This window comes from Alligator mississippiensis, chromosome 2, assembly GCF_030867095.1.
Source record: "Alligator mississippiensis isolate rAllMis1 chromosome 2, rAllMis1, whole genome shotgun sequence".
NCBI lineage: Eukaryota > Metazoa > Chordata > Crocodylia > Alligatoridae > Alligator > Alligator mississippiensis.
In genome coordinates this window covers 257,070,725-257,092,713 of record NC_081825.1, presented here as the reverse complement: position 1 = coordinate 257,092,713, position 21,989 = coordinate 257,070,725, and the positions used below count along the sequence as shown (strand labels likewise).

General features: G+C 40.3%; 1 protein-coding gene across 5 annotated transcripts in view; it reads left to right on the top strand.

Annotated features, from left to right (window-relative positions):
* RALGAPA1 (Ral GTPase activating protein catalytic subunit alpha 1) overlaps window positions 1-21,989 on the top strand; it is a 223,614-nt gene that overhangs the window by 6,815 nt on the left and 194,810 nt on the right. For all 5 annotated transcript variants that reach the window (XM_019488741.2, XM_019488740.2, XM_006258745.4 and 2 more), the window contains exons 2-8: window positions 12,831-12,941; window positions 14,439-14,488; window positions 15,448-15,505; window positions 16,009-16,052; window positions 17,122-17,299; window positions 19,566-19,681; window positions 20,099-20,237. In XM_019488741.2, the coding sequence (XP_019344286.1) occupies window positions 12,831-12,941; window positions 14,439-14,488; window positions 15,448-15,505; window positions 16,009-16,052; window positions 17,122-17,299; window positions 19,566-19,681; window positions 20,099-20,237 (696 nt within the window). The remainder of the gene's footprint in view (window positions 1-12,830; window positions 12,942-14,438; window positions 14,489-15,447; window positions 15,506-16,008; window positions 16,053-17,121; window positions 17,300-19,565; window positions 19,682-20,098; window positions 20,238-21,989) is intronic.

Below are 21,989 nucleotides of genomic sequence, written 5' to 3'. Positions count from 1 at the left end.
AGTGTGTATGTATAAAGTGTATACTTTTATCATATGGCTTCTCTAAGGTCAACAGTCATAATCTACCTTATTTTACATTTTAGTTATATAATAAGGTTGATCAGGAATATCTAGTTCTCTTTTTTCTTATAATACAAGAACACAGGTTAAAAGAGAACACACTGATAGCAAGAATATCAAGAATTAGAACAGTAAACATTTTTTAAAAATTAGAATGAGGTAGAAAAGTTTCATCAGTGGCATTTCTGTATTAGTTGTATCCTTTTTCAAATGGTGTCCTTATCTTATTAAGGTTTTTATCAGACTAGAGTCCTTTGTTATGCAATATATGTTGTAAAAGCAGAGACTTATTTTTCTGCAGTGGAAGCCAGGTTGAGTTTTTAAAAGACATCTTGATTCCAGAAACCTGAATTGGGGACATAACTTTCCTCTTTGTGCAGGAGAAAGAAAGCTATCTGTATGTGGATGCTTTTAAGTCTTTTCTTGCAGCCTGTGTGAAATGCCCCCATGATTAGTGGCTGGAGCCTTGGAGATGAGTCTCCAGCTGTTGAGGAAGTCTACCACTTGCATTTTATTCAGGGCAACCATTTAGGCCTTTCTTACTGGACACAATCAAAGTACTTGGTGCACTTACTGAAATAAATCTTGCTTTCAGAATAAGTTTGGCAATTTTCCAGTTGAATACATTTTCCTAAAAAATTATTCTGGCATACTTATAACTTTGTTTATAATGGTAGTTGGTTACAGCATTGGCTGTAGAAATGCTACTGCAGCCCCTAATATGTTTATAACTTTCCCCATGACTGTTATAACTCTCCCTAACAATTGTCATTGTAGCAGAAAGCCCCCTGTTCCTCTAATGTAGCAGAAAGCCCCCTTTTCCTCTTGCCTGCATTTCCTCTCCCCTCTTTGGATATGTTTCTCTTTTTCTACCTTTTCTTCCTTCCTTCCTCTCTCTTTCACTTTAAGATAAGGAATTGTATTTTAAAATTTGTATGTGTGCATTTTGTATCTCCCCTTGTAGTTTGGTATTTTTATCTATTTGTGTGCCATGGCATTTGTAGCTTATATTTTATACTCCTCACCTTTCAACTTGCAACTAAATGTGTTTTAGTAAGTTATACATTGTAACATTGTTAACAAGGGCAGGAATCCAACTGCCCTTCCCTGTATCAGGCTGGCCTCTGAAAGAGTGAGTGAATCAGTGATTGAATGTGTAACATGGAAGCAGGCAGCAATTATCACCTGGAAGCTGAACTCAATAGAAGACAATGTAACAACCAGGAAATCTCTAAACCTCACTGATCAAGGGCTAGAAGCCCTGGCCTGACTTAACACCAGAGACCAACTTTTGGGCTGAATATCTCCAGATCGACCACTCCCAGAGCCCTATTCTAAATTCATCAACGGACTCCCAAACCTGCACGTACATGCAGACGACCCCTGGGGCTGACAGATGCTGTCCAGTAGCCACCGAGGGGGGGGAAGTCCCACGAGGGTCAATGACCCCTGGATTGGGCAAACCAGAAAACTGGGGAGTCACCAAAGTCTGCCAGGGACAGATAAAAGGCAGTGAAAAGTGACCCTCAGTTGCGCCCTCTTGATCTCCAACTCGACCAGACCTGTCCAGCCAGAAGGACCAGCCGGCGACCCCCTTCTGGAAGATAACACCACGCTGAAAGAAGCCTCAACGACAGACTCCAGCGCTTGTAGGATAGGTATACCTGACTCTGTAGCCTGCTACTGTGTGTGTGTGTGTGTATGTGTGTGCATGTGTGTGTGTGTGTGGACCAGCCCCAAGGTTTATGATTACAGTGTTTCAATCCGCCTAATAAACTAGAATTTTAAGGATCCCGAGTTGGACATTTGTAGCCAACATCATGACTTATCAGTTTTCATGACTGGAAGGACCTACTTTCACTGGCACAGGTGTATGTATGTGTGTGTGTGTAAGCAACAGTTGCATTGAAAATTTGCACAGTACCCTAATGAGGTGGGTTTTATTTTTTTTTTCTTTAGAAATCCAGTTGTTCTGTACTACTTGGAGGTTTTCAGTTGTCATCTTTGGGGGTTTTTTGTGTTTATCCTTGTTTTTAAAGAACAAATGTTTTGGGGAAATTTTTAGAATAATTAAACTAATCTAATAAGGTAACTCATTGACTCTTTCACAAAGATATACATTGATAATGCAGATGTGCTCTGCTGCCATGTCATTGATATCAGATATGTTGTTTCCAATTCCAAAACGTCTTAGTTTGCAGACCTAGTTCCTAAAATCTTGTTTTGCAATCAAACTGTGAAAACACCAGAAAAAAACTCCCTCAAGAATTTCTGTACATTACTGTGTGGAAGTAAAGGCAAATGAATCTGTTTTATTTACCTTCAGTGTTAAGACTGAAATATTAGTTTAAATAGAATTGTTTTTATATGTTCTTGTGTGGATAGTTATTCCAGAGTAAAAATGCAATGTTGATAGCATAGTTTTGTATTTTGTTGAATATTTTGCATCTGGTATTTAAAAACCAAGAACCAATTTATGAACAGTTGGTGTAAATCAAATTATTGCTAATTTTGTTTTTACAGGCAGTCTCAATTGTTGTAATTTACTGTTTTGAACTTTCAGATGCTTTTATATTTTAGAGTTGTTATCCACAGTGGTGCTTGATAGAACTAGAAACAACAAACAAGACCATCTTTAGATGGGGATAGTCGATCTGTACTTTACAGATGAAACATTCTCTGTAGAACATCCAGTTTGACTGGTCTCTGGTTTAATGTTTCAGAGGCTTATAGGTGTGGATTGTATTATATAGGTCAAATCAAAGGAGGTGTAACACTTAAAGGAACCTATTTAAACAGTGGTATTTTGGAATGTTTAAAGAGATATATATTCACTGTTTATACCCTTTAAAATTGTTTGTTTTACACTCACATTTTTTTTCAAACTATAGCAATTAAATTAATGATTTTTCTTGGATTGAAGGTGAGAGAGGGAAATCAGTTTCAAAGGTAAGCCTTCTGGAGTTTTCTGTAGAGATAATAGCACCAGAAATGTTTAGTGGATTTGTATATCTGTATCATATTTGACATTTTTTGTAGTAATGTTAATTACATGTGTTGCAGGGCTAGGGTTGGGCATCAGTTCAGGAATTTAGCTGGGGTCTAGTGTTGGTCTTCACTTGTGAGATCGGATTAGGGTTCCTGCTTATTTGGGGAGGCTTTGGCTAATATTAGTTTTGACATAAAAACACCAGCAACAGCTGTTACTGGCTTGTGAATTTGTGCAAGGATAGGGTTTGGGATCAGATAAGAGTCCTAGGCTAGAGAGAGGGTCTCTGGCTTTTGTGGCAGACAAGGATTTGTGTAGATCAAATTTGTTGCAGCTAAGAATAAAAATTACTACATTATTATGGAATCTTTAGAAAGTTGAAAGTGTTCTGTGATCCAGAAACTCAGCTTTCAGTTGAATATGTGTTAAGACTCCAACTTGTGCGACTGAGATGGCATTTAAAAAAATGTAAACCAGCATTGTGATTTGCTCTGTCTGCTGGCTACCTGAGACAATTAGCCCTGAGAGCAACTCCCATTCATCTCTATAGAACATTGATGTTTAAACGGGATAACAATGTTTATATCAGTCTTCATTGTTTACTTCTGTTGACCATAGCAAGAGTACCCATTGAATGTGCTTATTCATCAATTTTTTGGATGTTTTGGTAGGGTTAGGGTATCTCAGTAGGGCATTTTACCTTTATTTAAAATTCTGGTGAGGAATAAAAATGTCAAATTTACACCCCTTTCACTTTTTCCTTAAGTGGGTTCAGAACACTAAGTTGCTGTCTATAGCGATCAAAACAAAATGCAGCTATCCTGTAACTTCCCATCAAACTTCCTGAGTATGAAAACATCACATTTTCTCTTGGTAGTGTTTATAAAGCAGTAATGCATTTCCAGTACAGGAACAATTCGACACAGGAGTTCAATAAATTGTTAAAATGGTTTGGTTTTATATTTTAAACACCTCAAACAGTAAGCGAGATGGAAAACTCCCTTCTAAATAACATTACTTTGTCTCCCCTCTTAAATTTGCAGTGCACTATTTTAAGTAACATGACTTCTTATAAAAAAAACTTATCTGTCTGAAGAATCTCTGTTAACCTTGTCAGCACCACAAAGTTATGAACCAACTTCTCTAAGAAATTAGTTCCTGGAGCTCATTTAGAGAGAATGGCCATTATGAATTGTGGTACTTGTTATGATTTGTTGGGTATTGCTAAAAGACAGCACTTCCAAAAGAAGGGGCAGTGAGGGAATTCAGGAGGTCTTCTTGTCTTAATGCCCTGCTCAGTGCAGATTGTCCTTTTTCTTACTGTCACAGACTAATGTTTGCCTAACTCAGGAGTGTCAAACATGTTCTGTGGGCTGGATCCTGCCCACAATTTGGGTTATCTGGTGCACAGGACTTCTCACGGGCTGGATCCCCCACCTCCACAGATTGGATCAGAGGCTATAGTGGTGGTGTTAAATCCTGCAGCTGCCAGACCCTCTGTTTCAGAGCAGTTTGGGCACCCACAAAAATAATTCAGCTTGCCTTACCCACCCCACTTCTTGCCCAGCTCCCCCTCCCATTTGCCCTTCTGCCACTGAAATTAAGGTCAGTATTTGCCCCTGGTGACTAGGATTGGTGACTGGGGAAAAGGGCAGGTGAACAGCAGCAGTAGTAACTTTGTGGGTTCCAGAGCTGAAACAGCAGTGCTTATACCTGCAGGGACTAATGCCACTGACACCATTTGTTGGTTGTCTGGACCATGGGAAGCCCCATAGTCTGGATTCAGCCTGTAACGCCAAACAAGTTTGACACCCCTGGTCTAGCTGGCACGTAGAAGCTTCCGAGGACAGAGATTCCACATTCTGACTAGGTAATTTGTTCTAATATTTAATCACCTTCCTAGTTAGAAAATTATTATCAGTATCTAATCTAAATCTCCTTTATTCTAATTTATGCACATTTTCTACTTGTTCTTACTCTTATACTCTGACCAAGAACAGTTGTTTAAAGAGGGTGCTAATCAACATATTACCAGCTGTACTATGTTAAAAATAATCTTTTGTTTGCACTGTTTGTCTTGCTTAGATATATACAGACATTTGAGACTTCACAATGTTATCCTATTGATTGAAGGGTTTACTTAAAAAATTTCCTTGAAAGACACTTAAACTGTAAACTCCAGTTACTGTACAGTCTAAGTCTTAATGTAAATCTAGCCCTCTTCCAGTTCATTGCTAATTAAGTAGAAATATCTACTTGGGTGTGGATTGAGCATAGGTTAGAGAATGTAAGATTTTGATACACTGTGATATTACTACCTATTTCTGTTGAGCTGATTTTAATAGTTTTGCAATGATGCTGCTGAAAACTGGGATGTTCATTTATACTGGTAAAAATTTCTAAGAAATATCGACCAGAAGAAATCCTCCTGGGAGAAGGAGCAGTATAGATGTTCAGTCTTCATCTGCCTCCTCTCCAGCACTCGGTGCCTTCCTGAGACTGAGGTGAGACCAGTCTAGGGAATGCTTTAAGTTTGGGTAGATAAAATAGTATAGTCAGTATTAAAGAGCTGCTCTACCATGCAGACAATTTTAGTTTATCTACTGGGTAGTAGTAATTTTAATCAATTTTAAAATCTATTCAAGAAAAGTGGAAGATAGGGAATTGTCATGAATCCCTCAGAGTTGAAGGGCAGTGGCATCAAGTCAAGCGAACGTGGAGGCAACTGTTCAGGCCTGCACTGGATAAGTGCTTGTAACGAAAGAGGGAGTGATTAATTGTAAATAATATATTTTCCTTTAATGCCTCCTGGTGATACTTCCCCAAATCAATTATGTGTAACTGAGTCTGTGAGATACTCGATTTACATCATGTAGATTAGATTATGCTAAACAACATCTAATCGTGTATTGTATTCATTTTCTAAAGTTCATTCTTTATTTGCTAGAGGATGTGTGCACCTCAGCTTTTGGGTGCCAAATTATTTTGGAACATATTGAAATCTAGCCTCCAAAAATCAAGCTTTAGGCTTTAAACTTTTTAAAATTGGGTGTGCAGAAATGAAGGCGCACACAATCATTAGCCACTTGAAAATCTAGACTTTGGACTACAGTTTCTGAGCTGTAAAATGGGGGTAATAGGACAGCTCTTCCATATGTTGGTGTTAAAGGAAAAGGCTTTTAAGTTTGTGAGGAGCTATACTATTTATGGCAGGCATGTCAAATTTATCTAGCCTCAGGGACTGGATGAGTATCTCTGTGCTGGTCTGTGGGCTGGACCAGGATAGACCCCCTACTCCACAGCCTGCCTGCATACTACCATGCACTGGCCCCAGGGATCAAGTATAACTGTACATTGGGCCAGACTGCGGTGTGCGCTGCCTGTGGCACGTGCACTGGACACAGTACTGCGGGCATCACAGAAGCCTGGTCCAGCATGCTGCATGTGACCTGTGCCCTGGACACCTCTTTCCCCACCCCCATTCCCCAATGCCATGTTCGGTGCTGGATCCAGCCTGTGAGCAGTGCAGACCCCATAATGTGCTGCATGTACAGCAAACCATGGTGCATGCTGCACATGGTGCATAGGGTGGACTGGCCACACAGACTGCACACAGGACAATGGAGGGAGTGTGCTGGCTCCAACATGACCAGATCCAGGCCAGTCCCAGAGCCAGTGCATAGGGTCAGTCCAGAAGGACTGTCATGTGCACCCTTTGCTGGCCACACTCATTTTTTCATTTAAATCAACTTGATTTCTTTAATTTAAAAGAAAAACCTTACAAATTAAGAAAAACTTAAGACTAGATTGGAGGAATAAAGCCAATAAGTGTCTTCTTTTTAAGGAGAAGTTGCTTGCACCCCACACAGTGCTTACTAGTGACTAGATATTAGCAAGTTTATACCAATTTTTCAGTTACAATGTATTAATTTAAAATAGAGCATAAGATTGAGTAACTTAATTTTAAAAAAGAAATTTGTGGGGTTTACTTTCTGCTAAAGTGCTCTGCTATGTTTATGCTATATAGCTAAACATATTACACTGTTTTTTCCTAGCATAACCAGATTTTTATAAAGATGTTGTGGAAACTAGATTTTACCACAATGGATCTATTTTTCTATAGTGCAAACCTTCCATTCTCTGAATATACAAATACATTTCTCCCCACCCCTCTCCTGGCAGACCTTTCTAATTACAGTAAATTGTGCCAGGTCTGTTTCTGAGACTTCCTTTCCATTAGAGCATACGTTTCCAAGAAAACAAGAAGTAAATTGGTTTGTTAGAAATATGTAGCTTCAGAAAAAGGGTGCAAATATCTTTTTTGAAAACAGGCTTTTAACCTAAACCTTAATTCTTATGTTAATATGTCATTGTAATTTCTATAACATCCAAACCAAGACTATTTTCTTTCTTTAAAAACAAAATATTAGAATCCTATCCTTTTCAGAGAGTCCTGGTGGACAACCTGAGCTCCAATGTTATATTCTATATATTGATATTTTTCTTGGAAGTATAAGCAGAGGGTAAAGGGGTAAATTTTACTTATAAATACAGCATTGGTGACAGTGATACTGGAATACTGTATCCAGTTCTGATGTCCCTATTTTAAAAAGGATTTTAAATAATAGAAGAGAATGCAGAGAAGAGCCATTGCAGTGGGGGCTGGAGAATATCTAGTGAGAGAGTTAGTTCAGTCTGCTTAATTTTATCAAGAAGGTCAAGGGGTGATTATTATTTTCACCTCAAGGTCACTTGTACACAAAATAAAAGATTGCCTAAAGGGTTCATTTAGCTGTTTGAGGAACAAGAGTCACTGGTGACTGGAAAACCGCTAAGTTCAAATTGTAAATAAAACATAAATCTTTAACATTTAGGGAAATTATGCCTAGAAAGATGAATTGTTGTCCTGTCATATCTTTAAAATGAGCCTGGATGTCCTTCTGAAAGAGATGCGTTAGGCAAACAAAAGTTGTTATTGAGCTCAATACAGGTGTAGACATAAAATATTCAGGTCTGTCTTATACTGGAGGTAAGGCTACATGATAATTAGGCCTATGAGTACTAAAACTGCCATTCCCTATTCTTAACCTACTCTAAAAACAGCAAGTTACTTTCTCCAGGAATATTGGTCTGAGACACAAAATGAATTTCCAACTTTCTTTATCAGTACACCTTCCCATCCTGTATCCAATTTCTATATACTTATCTGTGGTTGCAACCGTTCATTTTGTTGCATTTGAGAGCATGTTCAATTGACTGCACAGTGACTGTTCATGGGACTAAGGGCCTGCTTGTGTGCCGCAAAATTGTAGGATCAAAGCCAGATGGAAGTGTCTTCAATAACTTCTCCAAAAGAAGATGTTTTTTTATGAACAAAGTTAAAGAGCTCTCTTTGTTTAAACTTCGCATCATTCTTCTTTTTCCATTATATGCACCGTGTCCAAAAATGTTTTATGAAATTCAGAACTGTTCATTTGTATTTAGCGGTTTAATAACATTAAGGCACAATTGAATTGTAATGGTGTTGTGATGGGATATAGTCTGAGCCGCCTAGGTTTATGGTAGCCATATGGTTCTGACTAAGGCACTTGTTATTTGGAAGATCTTAGAAATTGATTCCTAGATCTTTTTTTAAGAGAAGCCTGAAGCAAAAGGAGAGAAGTTGTAGACATACTGGACTAGTGCAAAGTACAGCATGTAGTGATGTGACTTGGGTTACTTACCCTAGGATTAAGTGCAGGTTTCATTTTGTACCGCACATTTCCTCATCTGGACAAGCCTATAATTTGCCTCTTAAGAACACAAGATGAACAATGTTTACATCTCCAAACAACCGTAAATCATGAGTAATGTTCAAAAAGGTAGGGGGAGTGGGAATCAATCCTCTTTTTGTTTTGTTTTGCTTGCTTCCTGATATTTTCCCCATCCCTGGGAACAACCATGAATGCAGAAGTTGTGCATGATCATTCTGAGGTGAAAATGTAATCCTTCACTCATACACACAAGTTGGTAAGCAGGAACCTCATTTATCCTTTCCCTGTTCCTTGATGTGTAGAGAGCTGCCACTGTGTTTCTTTCTCTTGCTCAACAGAATGGGCAGTTGTTCCATTCCTCTTATGTACTTCCCACAGTCTTTTCCCCTATTGTCACTTGCCTTAGACCTATATTTTCCTGCCTTTACCTTGTGACTCCTACTAATTACATCTTTTCTGTCTCCTCCTTTATATTGCCCTGTATCTCTTCCTTCTGTCTCCTTCTTGTCTCTTCTGACTCCTCATGGCTTCCTGTCCAGTTTCCTAGTGCATTTCCCCTCAGACTATCCCTCTGGTTTCATTCCTGCCTCCTCCTTTTTCTCTTTGACTTCACTCGCTTGGTGACTGAGGGGCCACCCTCTTTGGGTTATTCTAGATAAAATTGCTGACAGTTTTGTAAAACCACTTATAAGGTTCATAGTAAAGTTGCGGTTTAACGATGACATAGGCACTGCTTCATTGAAAAGAGGAAGTGATCCTGCAAGATTTTAGAGATGCTTGGTTTGTACAACCATACAAAAACAAAGGAGATTAGTGACTGTGACAACTATAGAGGTTGTGAACACTGTCAGGAAATTTGAACCCTATTGAACATTGTCAGGAAAACTGGCACTTGCATCATGCTTCTTAGGTTTCAGTCTTTAGGTAAAAGAACTTATCCTGTGTCATAACCCAATGATTTTTAGTGCCTCGGCACATTGGAATTTTCCCGCCACACGGAGCTTTCTTTGCACGGTGGATTTCTCAGCTGCAGAGAGAAAACCCCGGTGCAAAAGACTTCCCGCCACACGTATGCAAATTTGTGTCCCACTATTGGTCAATTCTAAATTATTCCCACCTGGCGGCTAGCGATTGGTTTGCTAGCCGTATAAAAGGTTAGAGCAGTTTCCGCCCAAGTTGGAGGACCCCTCAACCATCTCGTGGGGAACTCTAAGCACGCTGTGGAGCCTAGCAAACTCCGCGTGTGTCTTGGAGGAGAACTTAGGGACCTGATCAGACTCTAACCACTCCCTGTCATCGTGAAAATATTGACGTACCCCCGTGTGAAGCACTCGTGGAGTCGTACACCGACGACTCATCTCGGTTCAGTTCGAAGAGAGATCTCACCCTTGTGTGTTTGTGTGCAACTGTAATTCAAGCAAGTCTTCTTCCTGCACTGCGACCGTCAGCAGTGTAAGTAAAGCTTTCTTTATACAACCAATACGCTTCCATGCCTAACTCTATTCCATCGTGGAAAAAAACCCACCTGACGGTCCGGGCTACTGGCCATAGCCTTAGACCACCCTCGGCCCTGACATCCTGAAAGTAGATGCAGTTTTCGCTTGGCTCGCTTCACCATTAGTATGATATTTCTGGTCAAGCAACTGCAAGAGAAGTGTAAAGGGAGGTGAATGTCACTGTACATGATGACATGATGAATGTTTTTGGTACAGTCAACAGACTGACCCTTTTTACTGTTCTAAAGGAACTGGGTTATCCCCCACAAACTGTTGAACATCATTTGCTCATTACATACACTACAGTTGCCTCCATACCTTGATAAAAACAAAGAATCAAATGCCTTTGACATCAACAGTGGGGTGAAACAGGGTGTGTCTTAGCCCCTATGCTTTTTAACGTCTGCTTTTCATTCCTGTTTCTTCGTGCATTCAAAGACATCAATAATGGCATTTCTCTTCAAACTGGACTAGATGGAGGCCTGTTCAGCATCGCAGGGTTTAGATAAAAAACCGAGGTGAAAGAACTGATATTGAAATACTTCCTGTTTGTGGATGATACAGCCTTGGTTGCCCACAGTGAATCTTTTCTTCAAAATCTCTTTGTCAGATTTTTTGAGTCATGCTGGGAGAGCCAATACCCAGACATCACTCTGAGGATAAAACTCTTGGTGTCATTGACAGTTCTGGTTATTTAGTACTGTGGAGTCTTAATCTTCAGACTGAACTGACTAACAGAATTAAAAAAGCAGCTAAGAATTTTGGGCTATTCCAGAAACGTGCATGGAATAACAGCAAACTATCAGCTAAAGTGAAGATGCAAATCTATGAGACTTGTGTGCTATCTTCCTTGCTTTATGGTTTAGAAACATGGACTACATATGCTAGGCACATCAAGAGGCTGAACAGCTTCCACATGAGATGCCTGCATAAGATCCTGAAAATAAAAGTGGGAAGACAGAATACCAAACTACTGTGGTACGGGAGTGCTCAGGACTGACACACTTAGAAACCAGTATCTAGAAAAGGTGGTTGTGATGGATCAGCCATATTTCGGGGGGGGAGGCGGAGACTGTATCCCCAAGAATATTTTGTATAGTAAAATTTGAGACCTCTCTAGAAAGCATGGTCACCCTCTATGGCAGTACCATGATGCGTGCAAATATGACTTGAAGGCATTCAATATCAGTGTAGAAAGTTGGGAGGGGTGCACAAAATCCTATCCAGTCTGAAGGGAACATCTGGAACCAGATGCAGATGAACATGAAGAGGCTTAGATCCAGAGCATGGAAGCAAAGCAAGAAAGAAGAAAGCAGCATGCTGTAAACTCGGACTCCAACTCAGACAATGCATGGATCTGTAACATTTGTAACTAGCTGTGTTGCTCTTGATTTGGGCTTGTTAGCTAGAAATGGATTCATCAGGCCTCTTATATGTACACCACGATCCAGAGAATCAATGGCTGCCTACACAGATCCTGTCTGGATAGAAATACTATTAAACATTGGCCATGCTTTGCACCATCCTGTTGGACAAATAGCAACGGTTATTATTTACCAGTTTATCAGGACTTGCGTAGTTTATGGACACAAGTAAAGATTTATGTTGTAACTTCTTTAAACAAAAGTAATAGAACATAATGTGTGAGGTTGAGAAGAACGGCTCTTAATTAGGAAATTATGGTCAGAGGTAATTAAAACAACACTTAGTCAAGGAGGGACAGGTGTTAAACATAGTGAAAGATTGTTCATTTACACATACAACCTGTATAAACAGCCTCGCTATCTTTCCCTTTCACTGTCTTTTAAAAAGAGAAAAGACTTGATGAGTGACTAGCAAGGGACATTCATACCATATGAATACTTGAGATGGAATTGATAACAACACACAACTGGCATGAATACCACATGCCCCCAGAGGCTGGAGGGGCACAGCGAGCTCCCACAGGCAGTGGGGCTGCTGTTGGCAGTGGGAGCGTGGTGGAGGCAAGTGGAGAGCTTCTGCAGGCAGCTGTGGTGCTGTTGGCAGCAGTGGGAGGCGGGGTGGCGAGCACTGACTGGCAGTTAGCAATTGCCTGCAGACGCTGCCAGCAGCAGCGGCCAGCGGCAATCATGGACCACCTGCAGACACTGCCAGTGGGGGTTGGCGAGTGGCGACTGCCCACAGGCCAGTGGCACCTTTTCACAGGGGGTGTACCGCTATGCTCAGGGGGTGCACATGCACCTGCGTGCACCCCCTACACATCGCCAATGATCACTGGGGATCAGGGCACTACAGTAATATAAGTAATGCGGGAGGGGGGATTAGAATGGGCAATTTTTAATAAACATATTGAGGGGGGTTAGAGGGAAGAACAGGAAATTTTTGTCAGTTTTTTTGCCCCGACCAAAAATTTTGCTGAGTATTTGAACTATACTCAGCTTTGTTCATGGGAATGATACAAAATCTTCAATTTCTATATTAAAATAATCATTCTAATGATAAGACTAAATAATTCTAAGAAATTAAAATAATCTTCTGTTTATTTTGCAGAGAATGCAGAATCGATTGACCTCAAACAGTTTTTTGATCTCCATTTTTCACATATATACTACGTGTTCTTTGAAAATTTCGTGACTATTGAAGTAGGTCTCAGACAAAAAGGTAATAATTTCAAATTTGATATTTAAAATCTGTAAAAACAGATTTTTGGCAATTGTGCTTGTTAACACTTTCAAGCAGACAGGCCCTTGAACATAAATGCTGCAGTTAGTTGTTTGGGATCCTTCATAAGGGTGGAGCAATTCAGCACATAAATAGCAGTTGCATCCTTCTTGATCCAGGAAGAGGAAAGTGACTGCTATTCAGAGAGGTGGGAGGACAAAGTCCATGTATTGTATGGCCTTGCTGATTTCTGGTTTGTAATAGCTATTTTACAAGGTGAAGATCTGCAGATTGTAAAGCTGGCTGTTCTTTGGTTGGTTTTTGGTTTTTTTTTAAATTCAAGAATTCCTGACATACATTTTGCAAATGTGCTATAATTTAAGATGAAGAGTGGAATGGGTCTAAAAAATGTATTGCCTTTACATATTCTATCAAATTCTCAATTTTTCTTTTATAATACCTCCATTTTAGAGATTGCTATAATAATATGCAAGAGGGAAATTTATGAATTAAAACTGCAAATGTTTTTATGTTAGTTTCTGACACAAAGAAACTAGCCCTGCTAGTGCTTTTTTATATTTTATACAATTATAAAAAGTGAAACCTTTTGTGAATTACTTTGAAATGAAAAAATGAACTTAAGTAAGTATTTTGTTTGGGGGGGGCAGGGGGGGTTTAATGTCTAGAAAATAGTTGTCCTTCAGTGGATATATATTGGTAATTGACTCCATAATTTAACTTAGTTGTATGATGGGTAGCTCTCTAGATCAGGAGTGCTCACCATCTGGCCCACAGGCCAAATGTGGCCCATGGAGCCTTGGAATCCAACCCACGGCACTCCCCTGAGTCAGAAAATTTGGTGGCAGGGGAGCAGTGACCATTAATACACCCTACCAAAGTCCCAAACCCCAAGTCCCACATGGCTGGTTGGATCTGGGCTGTGCCCCATTCTGCTGGCAGGGCCAAGCCATGCCCACTTCCTCTGTACCTGGAGCAGTGTTGGGTTGAGGCTGGGCTACACCCCTTACCCCCATGGGGCTGGGCCATGCCACCTTCCCCCCCTGCAGGGACAAGTTGGGACCAGGCTACACCCCCCCCGCTCCCTGCACTGGGTTGGCACCAGGCTATATCCCCTTGCCCCTGTGAGCTGGGTTGGGGCTGGGCTGCACCCCTTTCCCCCTCCACGTGGCCAGATGGTGCCCACTGCACCCTCCCTAAGCACTGGATCGGGACCACCAGTCAGATCTGGCCTGCGGACAAATCGGGCATTCTCCATCTGCCTCGCAGTGGAGGGGGGTGGGATTTTGAACACCACTTCTCTATATCATAATCTAATTCTTCTGAAATAATATTTATGATTTTTTTTTTTTTTTACATCTAACTTTTTGCAATGGTAAGAATGAGAGATCTATTTCCAGTGGCTGTAAGTGTGGACATTTTATGTCTTTAGAATTTGTCCTTAAATTATTGTTTGTGGATTCTTTTTAATTCGTTTAGGTCACAAATCCCAGAGGGAAGAACTAGATGGTATTCTTTTTATTTTTGAGGTAAGATGATTTGAATCTTTTTATATATTTTTACTCACGCTTATGTAAACAATAGTGATATAACCATCGTAAGAATGACTTTCATTAGCACCTAAAATATTTCAAATTTAAATCTTATTCATTTCTTCTGTCTGAATCTAATTCACTTAATGCGCATCTGTATGAAAACAGAATGTAGAGTAAAATTCCAGAATATGCAAGATGAGTTAATCTTGCACTTTTTACAATGAAGTAGCATGTCTTATGGCATGAACCTTCTTTACCTGCTGACGAGTCAAAGAATTTTTTTAATTGCTGGCCAAAACTCCTACAGCAGTGAAGTTTGCAGTTACCATTCAGTAACTGCATGTATCCCTTCAAGAAAGCTTGCATTCAAGAAGCTTGCACTGATTCAGAAATTAATTCAATTTCTGATTTTTCTGTGTGTAGGTCAGTCCCTAAAAAGATAGCATTTTTTTTCTTCCCGGTTCATGAAGACTCTCTTTTGTCAGACCAGAAGTGAATTTTGCGAGTTCTCTCAGTCCTTAATCGAAAAATAGATTTCTAAATCTCAGTTAAAGTACAAGCTATTTTTACAATGTTGCACTGAAGTTAAGTAATTCATAAAATTACTTGGCCTTTCCTGTCAGGTTCATTAACTTTGTATCAGAGATGTCACTGACTGATGGTTTGCAGATAATTCTGTATAGTCTGTCAGCAGAAGCAGAAATTCCTAATAAAGAAAACAAGGAAGAGTGGAGGATGAAAGCATAACACCATGCTGCCTTCTGAAATTGTGAATAAACAAAAAGAAAAGAAGTCAGCCCCCCTCTTGCACATCACTTTTAAATGCTGTTCAGCAGTTGTATTATCAAAGAAGATTGCATGCAAGTTAGTTTGTCTTAATGTTTGATGCTTCTGTTATGTGTACATTTATGTAATATCTGTGTAACCTAGTTTGTTGCATTTTGTTTCTGTAGAAAATTTTACAACTTCTTCCAGAAAGGATTCATCAGAGGTGGCAGTTTCATAGTATTGGTAAGATTTTATCTAGAAAGGAAAACATATTTATGGAAATCTTAGTTTATAAAACTATTTTATATGTAAAAGTATCACTGATTGACTTAATTTTAATTTGACAGCTTTATTTGATTGGTACTACTTACAGTGGATAATAATAAATTATTAATCATTTACATGGGCTAAACTAAAGAAGCCCTTTCCCTGAGCACTAATATTTTTTAAATTATCTAAAAATATTGGATCATAAACAGTACTGTACAAACTAGGTGCTTTATTAGCAAAAGAATTGATGACTTAAGAAGCATTGCCATTTTCACTTGATTTATGAGGAAGGTATAGAAGGTGATTTTTCTTTTTCTTCTGGCATTGAGTTGATTGCCAGGGGATTGCAAGGTCACCAAGAGTAAATTAGAGGTTGCCAAGGACTTGTTCAAAAGGTGGTAGCAAGTCTGACCGAGAACTCTGACATGTTAAGTTAAATACAGATCAAAAAACAGTTACATGTATTTTCTTTTCAGGTTTGATTTTAAAGAAGCTCCTTCATACTGGGAACTCCTTAAAGGTATACAAAAATACATATTTTGGACTTTGCATTTTAAAGGGGGGATTGCTGTGGTGGGGGAAGGTATGTGTGTAAGGGTTCTTGGAATATGTATTGAAACAAAAACGATGAGACTAAGTTGTTTTTGTTTATCTTCTGGTTGCTTGTATAAAATGTGTACCAGCAGTGCAACCATTTGAGGAAAAATCGGTGTTATATTTAAGATAACATTTATATACTTTATATTTTTATTAATGCATGCAATAAGATTATCCATTCCACCAATTTATATAAAAGTAAAACAGAACGTAGTTTAAAAAAGATGCAATGGACAGTAAAACGGGAATTCTGTTTGATTTTTTTCCTTTATTCTTTGTGCAAGTACTGCAAATACACTTAGGGACAGACTTTAACTTATTTGTAGTCCAGTATTTAAATTGTTCTGTTACTGGAAAGATCTTTTTTGCTCTTATTTCTTTAAACATAAAACAACAAACAAACAAGACAACAAATAGTAATTAATCTGTTTCATTCTTCCCACAAAACACATATTCTGCCCAAATGTAGGGTCTGACACCTCCTCCCCATGACAACTGCAAATCTTATAAGAAGAAATTGCAGTCTAGCAATGGCCTTTTTTGAGTTTTTTGTAGATTCAGTGGAGGTTTCTAGGCCAAAAGAGTTTATTAATCTCAGAAATGGGGAAGTTCAAGAAAGTCTCACTGCCTGTGTCTCTATCTGTATGCTGGTATCTTAGTTCTTAAATTCATGCCTTGTTTTAAATATAGGGGAATTATTGGATAAGTCATTCTCAGTACGTTTTCCAGGTGATTTGTGTAGAGGAGAATATAGATGCTATTTAACCATCCAAACAAGGGTTTATTTGACAAAGGAGAGGCTTCTCATATGTACTTTTTAAGGTATCTGGTACATGTAAAAGTTATAATTTTCATCCAATAGTCTATTGATACATAATACAGTTATAAAAGCCAGGAGGCTGTCAGAACATATGCCAGCTGGCTCATTTATTACTGCATATGCTCTGTATGAAAACTTTACCTAGTTAAAAAAAAGTTTTTCTCCCTTTAAGATACGTCGAGAAGGTGTGCGTCTTTTCCTTTTGTGGTTGCAAGCACTTCAGAATAACTGTAGTAAAGAACAGTTGTGGATGTTTTCATGCTTAATTCCTGGGTTTTCATCACCACAATCTGAATATGGGCCTCGAACACTAGATAATCTCATTAACCCTCCACTTAATGTTCAAGAAAGTAAGTAATTTAGTAATATTACTCAGTTTTTTATATATTCCTATTCCCCTGGGTCAATGGTGGGCAATAATTTGGGCCCAGGAACCACATGGAGTTCTGGCAAGTTGTCACAGGCTACATCAGCACTCCCCTCTCTTCCTCTCCACCACAGTACATCACCAAAATTCTCTGTGGGATGGGGCTGTGCGTGGGCAGGAAGAGGTGTTTGGGAGCAGGATGGGCAGGTGAGGCTGGAATCGTGGGGCAGGGTCAAGGGGCGGTGACTGCACAAGCCCAGGGCCCGGGGCAGAGCTGCAATCTTCTGCTTGCCCGCCCCTGCCCTGTGGGGATTGGGGGTCGGGAAGGGTGCTGCCTGGGCACTCGGTCCCAGGAGCTGGCCAGGGTTGCAGAGAGAGGAGGGGGCACATGCAGCAGAGCTCTCCCAGGTGGTGCAGTCCACGGAGCTTCACATGGGGATGAGCCGTACACAGGGCAGCCAGTGCTGCACTCCTACCCGTGCCTCCTGGCCCCGCCCTGGCCAGCATGCAGGCCAGCATCCAGTGGAGCTGCTCAGCTCCCCTTTCCTTTTGGTCCTGCCCCTGCTGCACCATTCTGGGTCAGCAGGAGGCTTCAGCCAGGTGCTTCTTGCCCCAGTGCACACAGCTCTGGGTCCAGTTCCCAGCTGCCTTCCACCTGCTCGACTGCCCACAGTCAGCAGTAACATCTGGAGATTTGGGAGGGACTAAGGGGTGGAGGATATCCCAACAGTCCTGGGAGCAGGGCTAGAGCCTGGGTGAAGGTAGGGAGAAAGGACCATGATGGATCTAGGTACTCTGAAGTAGAGTGGAGATGGGACCAAAGCAGGTCCAGTGCCAGGGTGGGGACCTGGAGGTTCTGTTGCTTAGCAGGGACTAGGTACCTAGAAATAGTGCAGAGATGGGAGCCAGTGTGGGCTGAAGGACAGGATCAGAACAAGATTCAGGCTTGGAAGTAGGACAGGAGTGGATGAGAGCTTGCTTGGGAATCCCTTGGGCAGCCTCCCTTTTCTTAAAGGTATAAGCACATCAAGGTGTGGTAGGAAAACAAGTGGAGGATCAAGGTAAAGCAAAGGCTGAGTAGCCACCAGGGGGTGTCATAGCCATCTCTGGGACAGGCCTTTGTTACACTTGGATTCAGCCAATCTCTCATCACACCTTCTGACTAGTTGCAACCCTTTTAGGCTCAAGGTACCCCTCAAATTATACTAACTCTTAGTTTTCCCTCATTATTTTTCTGCATTTAAAAAAAAGAGCAATTTTTTTTTGTTGCAAAGAATTCAGGAATCAATAGTGTTTAAAACATTCTGACCTGTTATGGTCTTTCTGTTTTTGAAATGTCTGGGTTTCTCTTGTGAATTATGTTTGCACACCTAACAGTGCTGGCATTGTGTGGCATCCTGCAACACCCTTGAAAGGTTCTTGGGGCACTCCACAGTGTTGCTGCATCTTGGTTGAGAATCCTTACCCTATGAGAAGCCAGACTGACTCAGTTCAAGGCTTTACTACATGGCTCTAGCACCTGCCTCAAAGAGAGGGCTTTATAAACCCTCCTGCCATTCGGAGTGAGGGAAGGGGAGACATACTGTTCTTTGCTTCTACTTCTCTGTTCCTTGGAATTAGAATGGAAGGGTTTGAGGCTCTGCTGTAGGTAGGGGTGCACCAATAGGGATTTTTGGGGCCAATATTTAAGGAGGTATATTGGTCAATGCCGATCCAATGTCCAATACAGCTGCCATCATCTGGTAAATCCCTTAGGGTGAAAGTGGCGGGGCAGGGGGGGCAGATTAACTCCCCGTGGTGAGGGAGGGGACAGGGGCAGGCACTGCCCCGGGGGGGCGCGGAGGCACGGCTTGTGGGGTGTGGGGGTTCCCATCACTACTTGCACCTGGGGGGGGGGGGTATGCCCCTGGATCTGCGTGGTGCGGGGCGGGCTGCAGTTGCGGGGTGGAGCCGGAGCCGGCACTGCATGGGGCTCTTCTTAACAGGGGCTGGGCACAGTTAGCTGTGGTTATAGTTTTGCACGTACTTTACATGAAAATGTAAAAAGTATGAAAGAGAATATATAGTTTTGAGGAGGTTTATGGACCAAACGTATTTCCTTTTAAATTGTCCTGTAGGAGGTGTTTTTCATTATCGTCCATCCCACCCCCTCTTTTTAAGATAATTTTAATAAGCATTACAAACAAAACTTGCTTTAGGAAGCATCATATTTATTGATGAAATGTAATGTCTTTTTTACTTTTGAATAGCTCAAGTTACTATAGAAGAAATTACTCCACTTGTCCCTCCACAATCTGGAGACAAAGGACAAGAAGATCTTACAAGCTACTTTCTAGAAGCACTTTTGAAATACATGGTAATCCAGGTATGTTCTGTTGGCAGATAAAAGAAATGTGACCTTTTTTAGTATCTAAATAAGTATCTTGCTGAAGCAAAGCCTTAAAGTTTTTTCTCTCTGTAGGTCATTCTTAATAGCCCATAGAATTGGCTGGTTGAGACATTTCCAGAATTAACGTGATGCATAGTCTAATTTGAATAATATCCATTTCATGAAATAAATAATAAAACTTAATTTTGTTCTCCACTTAAGAATAACTGGCAAATACATTAAAAAAATTAATCTATTAAAACTAAATTTTTTTTTAGTTTTTATAGTAAATTCTTCTAGTATAAGGAACAGAGAAATTCTGAAGTTTAATACACTTGGAAATTATTACTGAAATATATATAACGTGTTAATCTCCAAATCAGTCTTAACATACTTTTTTTTCTTCTTTAAAAGGTTAAAAGTTTGGAATGGAAGAACAAGGAAAACCAAGAAAAGGGATTTTCATTTTTGTTTTCAAATTTTAAGAAATACTATTTGCCTTATATTTTCCCAAACATCTGTAAGGAGACCAGCTTGTATAACCCTGTACTTGGTAGGTGGTATTTCAGCATTATTAAAACCATTACATACTCTGTAGTAATGCATCAGTATAATCATTTAACTTTTCTTTCACGTAATGCTGCCCAAGAGAACTGTGTTCAAAAACGAATTTTTTCTTACTTTTCAGAACTGTGGTACTTCTCTATAGTAGATTTAAGTTTTATTCAGTTAACTTCTATTCATGAAACACAATCTGTCCTTTTAATTCAAGTTTAGATGTTTATAGTAATTTGTTTTTTATTTAAACTAACACTTAATTGTTATTTTTTTCATTTTAAGCTTTTAATGCAGCATGCATTATTAATTTTTAATTTACATTAAGGGAAAAAAAGAGTTCTGTGTGGCCAAAAGAACTGAGCTGTGTTGCTCTTTGGGTGACAGCCATAGATTCATAGATTCATAGATGTTAGGGTTGGAAGGGACCTCCATAAATCATCAAGTCTGACCCCCTGCATAGGCAGGAAAGAGTGCTGAGTCTAGATGACCCCAGCTAGATGCATATCCAACCTCCTCTTGAAGACCCCCAGGGTAGGGGAGAGCACCACCTCCCTTGGGAGCCTGTTCCAGACCCTGGCTACTCTAACTGTGAAGAAGTTCTTCCTAATGTCTAGTCTAAATCTGCTCTCTGCTAGCTTGTGGCCATTATTTCTTGTAACCCCCCGGGGTGCCTTGGTGAATAAAACCTCACCAATTCCCTTCTGTGCCCCCGTGATGAACTTATAGGCAGCCACAAGGTCGCCTCTCAACCTTGCCTTGCGGAGGCTGAAGAGGTCCAGGTGCCCCAGTCTCTCCTCATAGGGCTTGGTCTGCAAGCCCTTAACCATACGAGTGGCCCTTCTCTGGACCCTCTCCAGGTTATCCTCATCCCTCTTGAAGTGCGGTGCCCAGAATTGCACGCAGTACTCCAACTGTGGTCTGACCAGCGCCCAATAGAGGGGAAGTATCACCTCTTTGGATCTATTCGTCATGCATCTGCTGATGCATGATAAAGTGCCATTGGCTTTTCTGATGGCTTCGTCACACTGCCGACTCATGTTCATCTTGGAGTCCACTAGGACTTCAAGATCCCTTTCCACTTCCGTGCCACCCATTTTAGGGATTCCCATGTACTTGTGTAGATCTTTTCAGTATTGTATTCCACAATATTTTGTAAAACTTCAAACCAAGACCAGTTAAGATAAAGCGATTGTATTAAAAACCTGTGCATCCCTGAAACAAAGCTTTAACATAGGCTAAGCTTGCCATGCCTCATCTTTGCTAGAGTTTTAACAGGTGTTATAATATCGGATTGGGATAGTTACCATGACTTAACTCACCTTTGAAAACTTTAGGTCTGTACTGTTTCAGCTTTTGTCGGTGTGGGTTTGCATTCATCTGCATCATTTGCTATAAAATGATAATTCAAGGTTTGTGTCAGCAGAATAACTACATAATCACAAGTGACACAAGCCCTCACTTGTTACATGACAACTGGCATAATGTCAGTGTGGATACTGTATCACTTTTGTTTGAGCTCTTAAGTCAAGCTGATCCTGAAGCCTAACCTTTTTCCTGTAAAAGTCTCACTTTGTTTGGGAAATCTTTTTCTGCTCATCCCAATTTGCTAATGGACAGACATAGCTTTCTACAGAGAAAGATGGACCAGAATTGCATGCTTCTTTTTGGAGCAGGAGCAAGCTACTTGCTCCTTCAGACTGTGGAGCAAAGGGATGGTGTAAGCACGGCCATAGGGAAATTTTAGAAA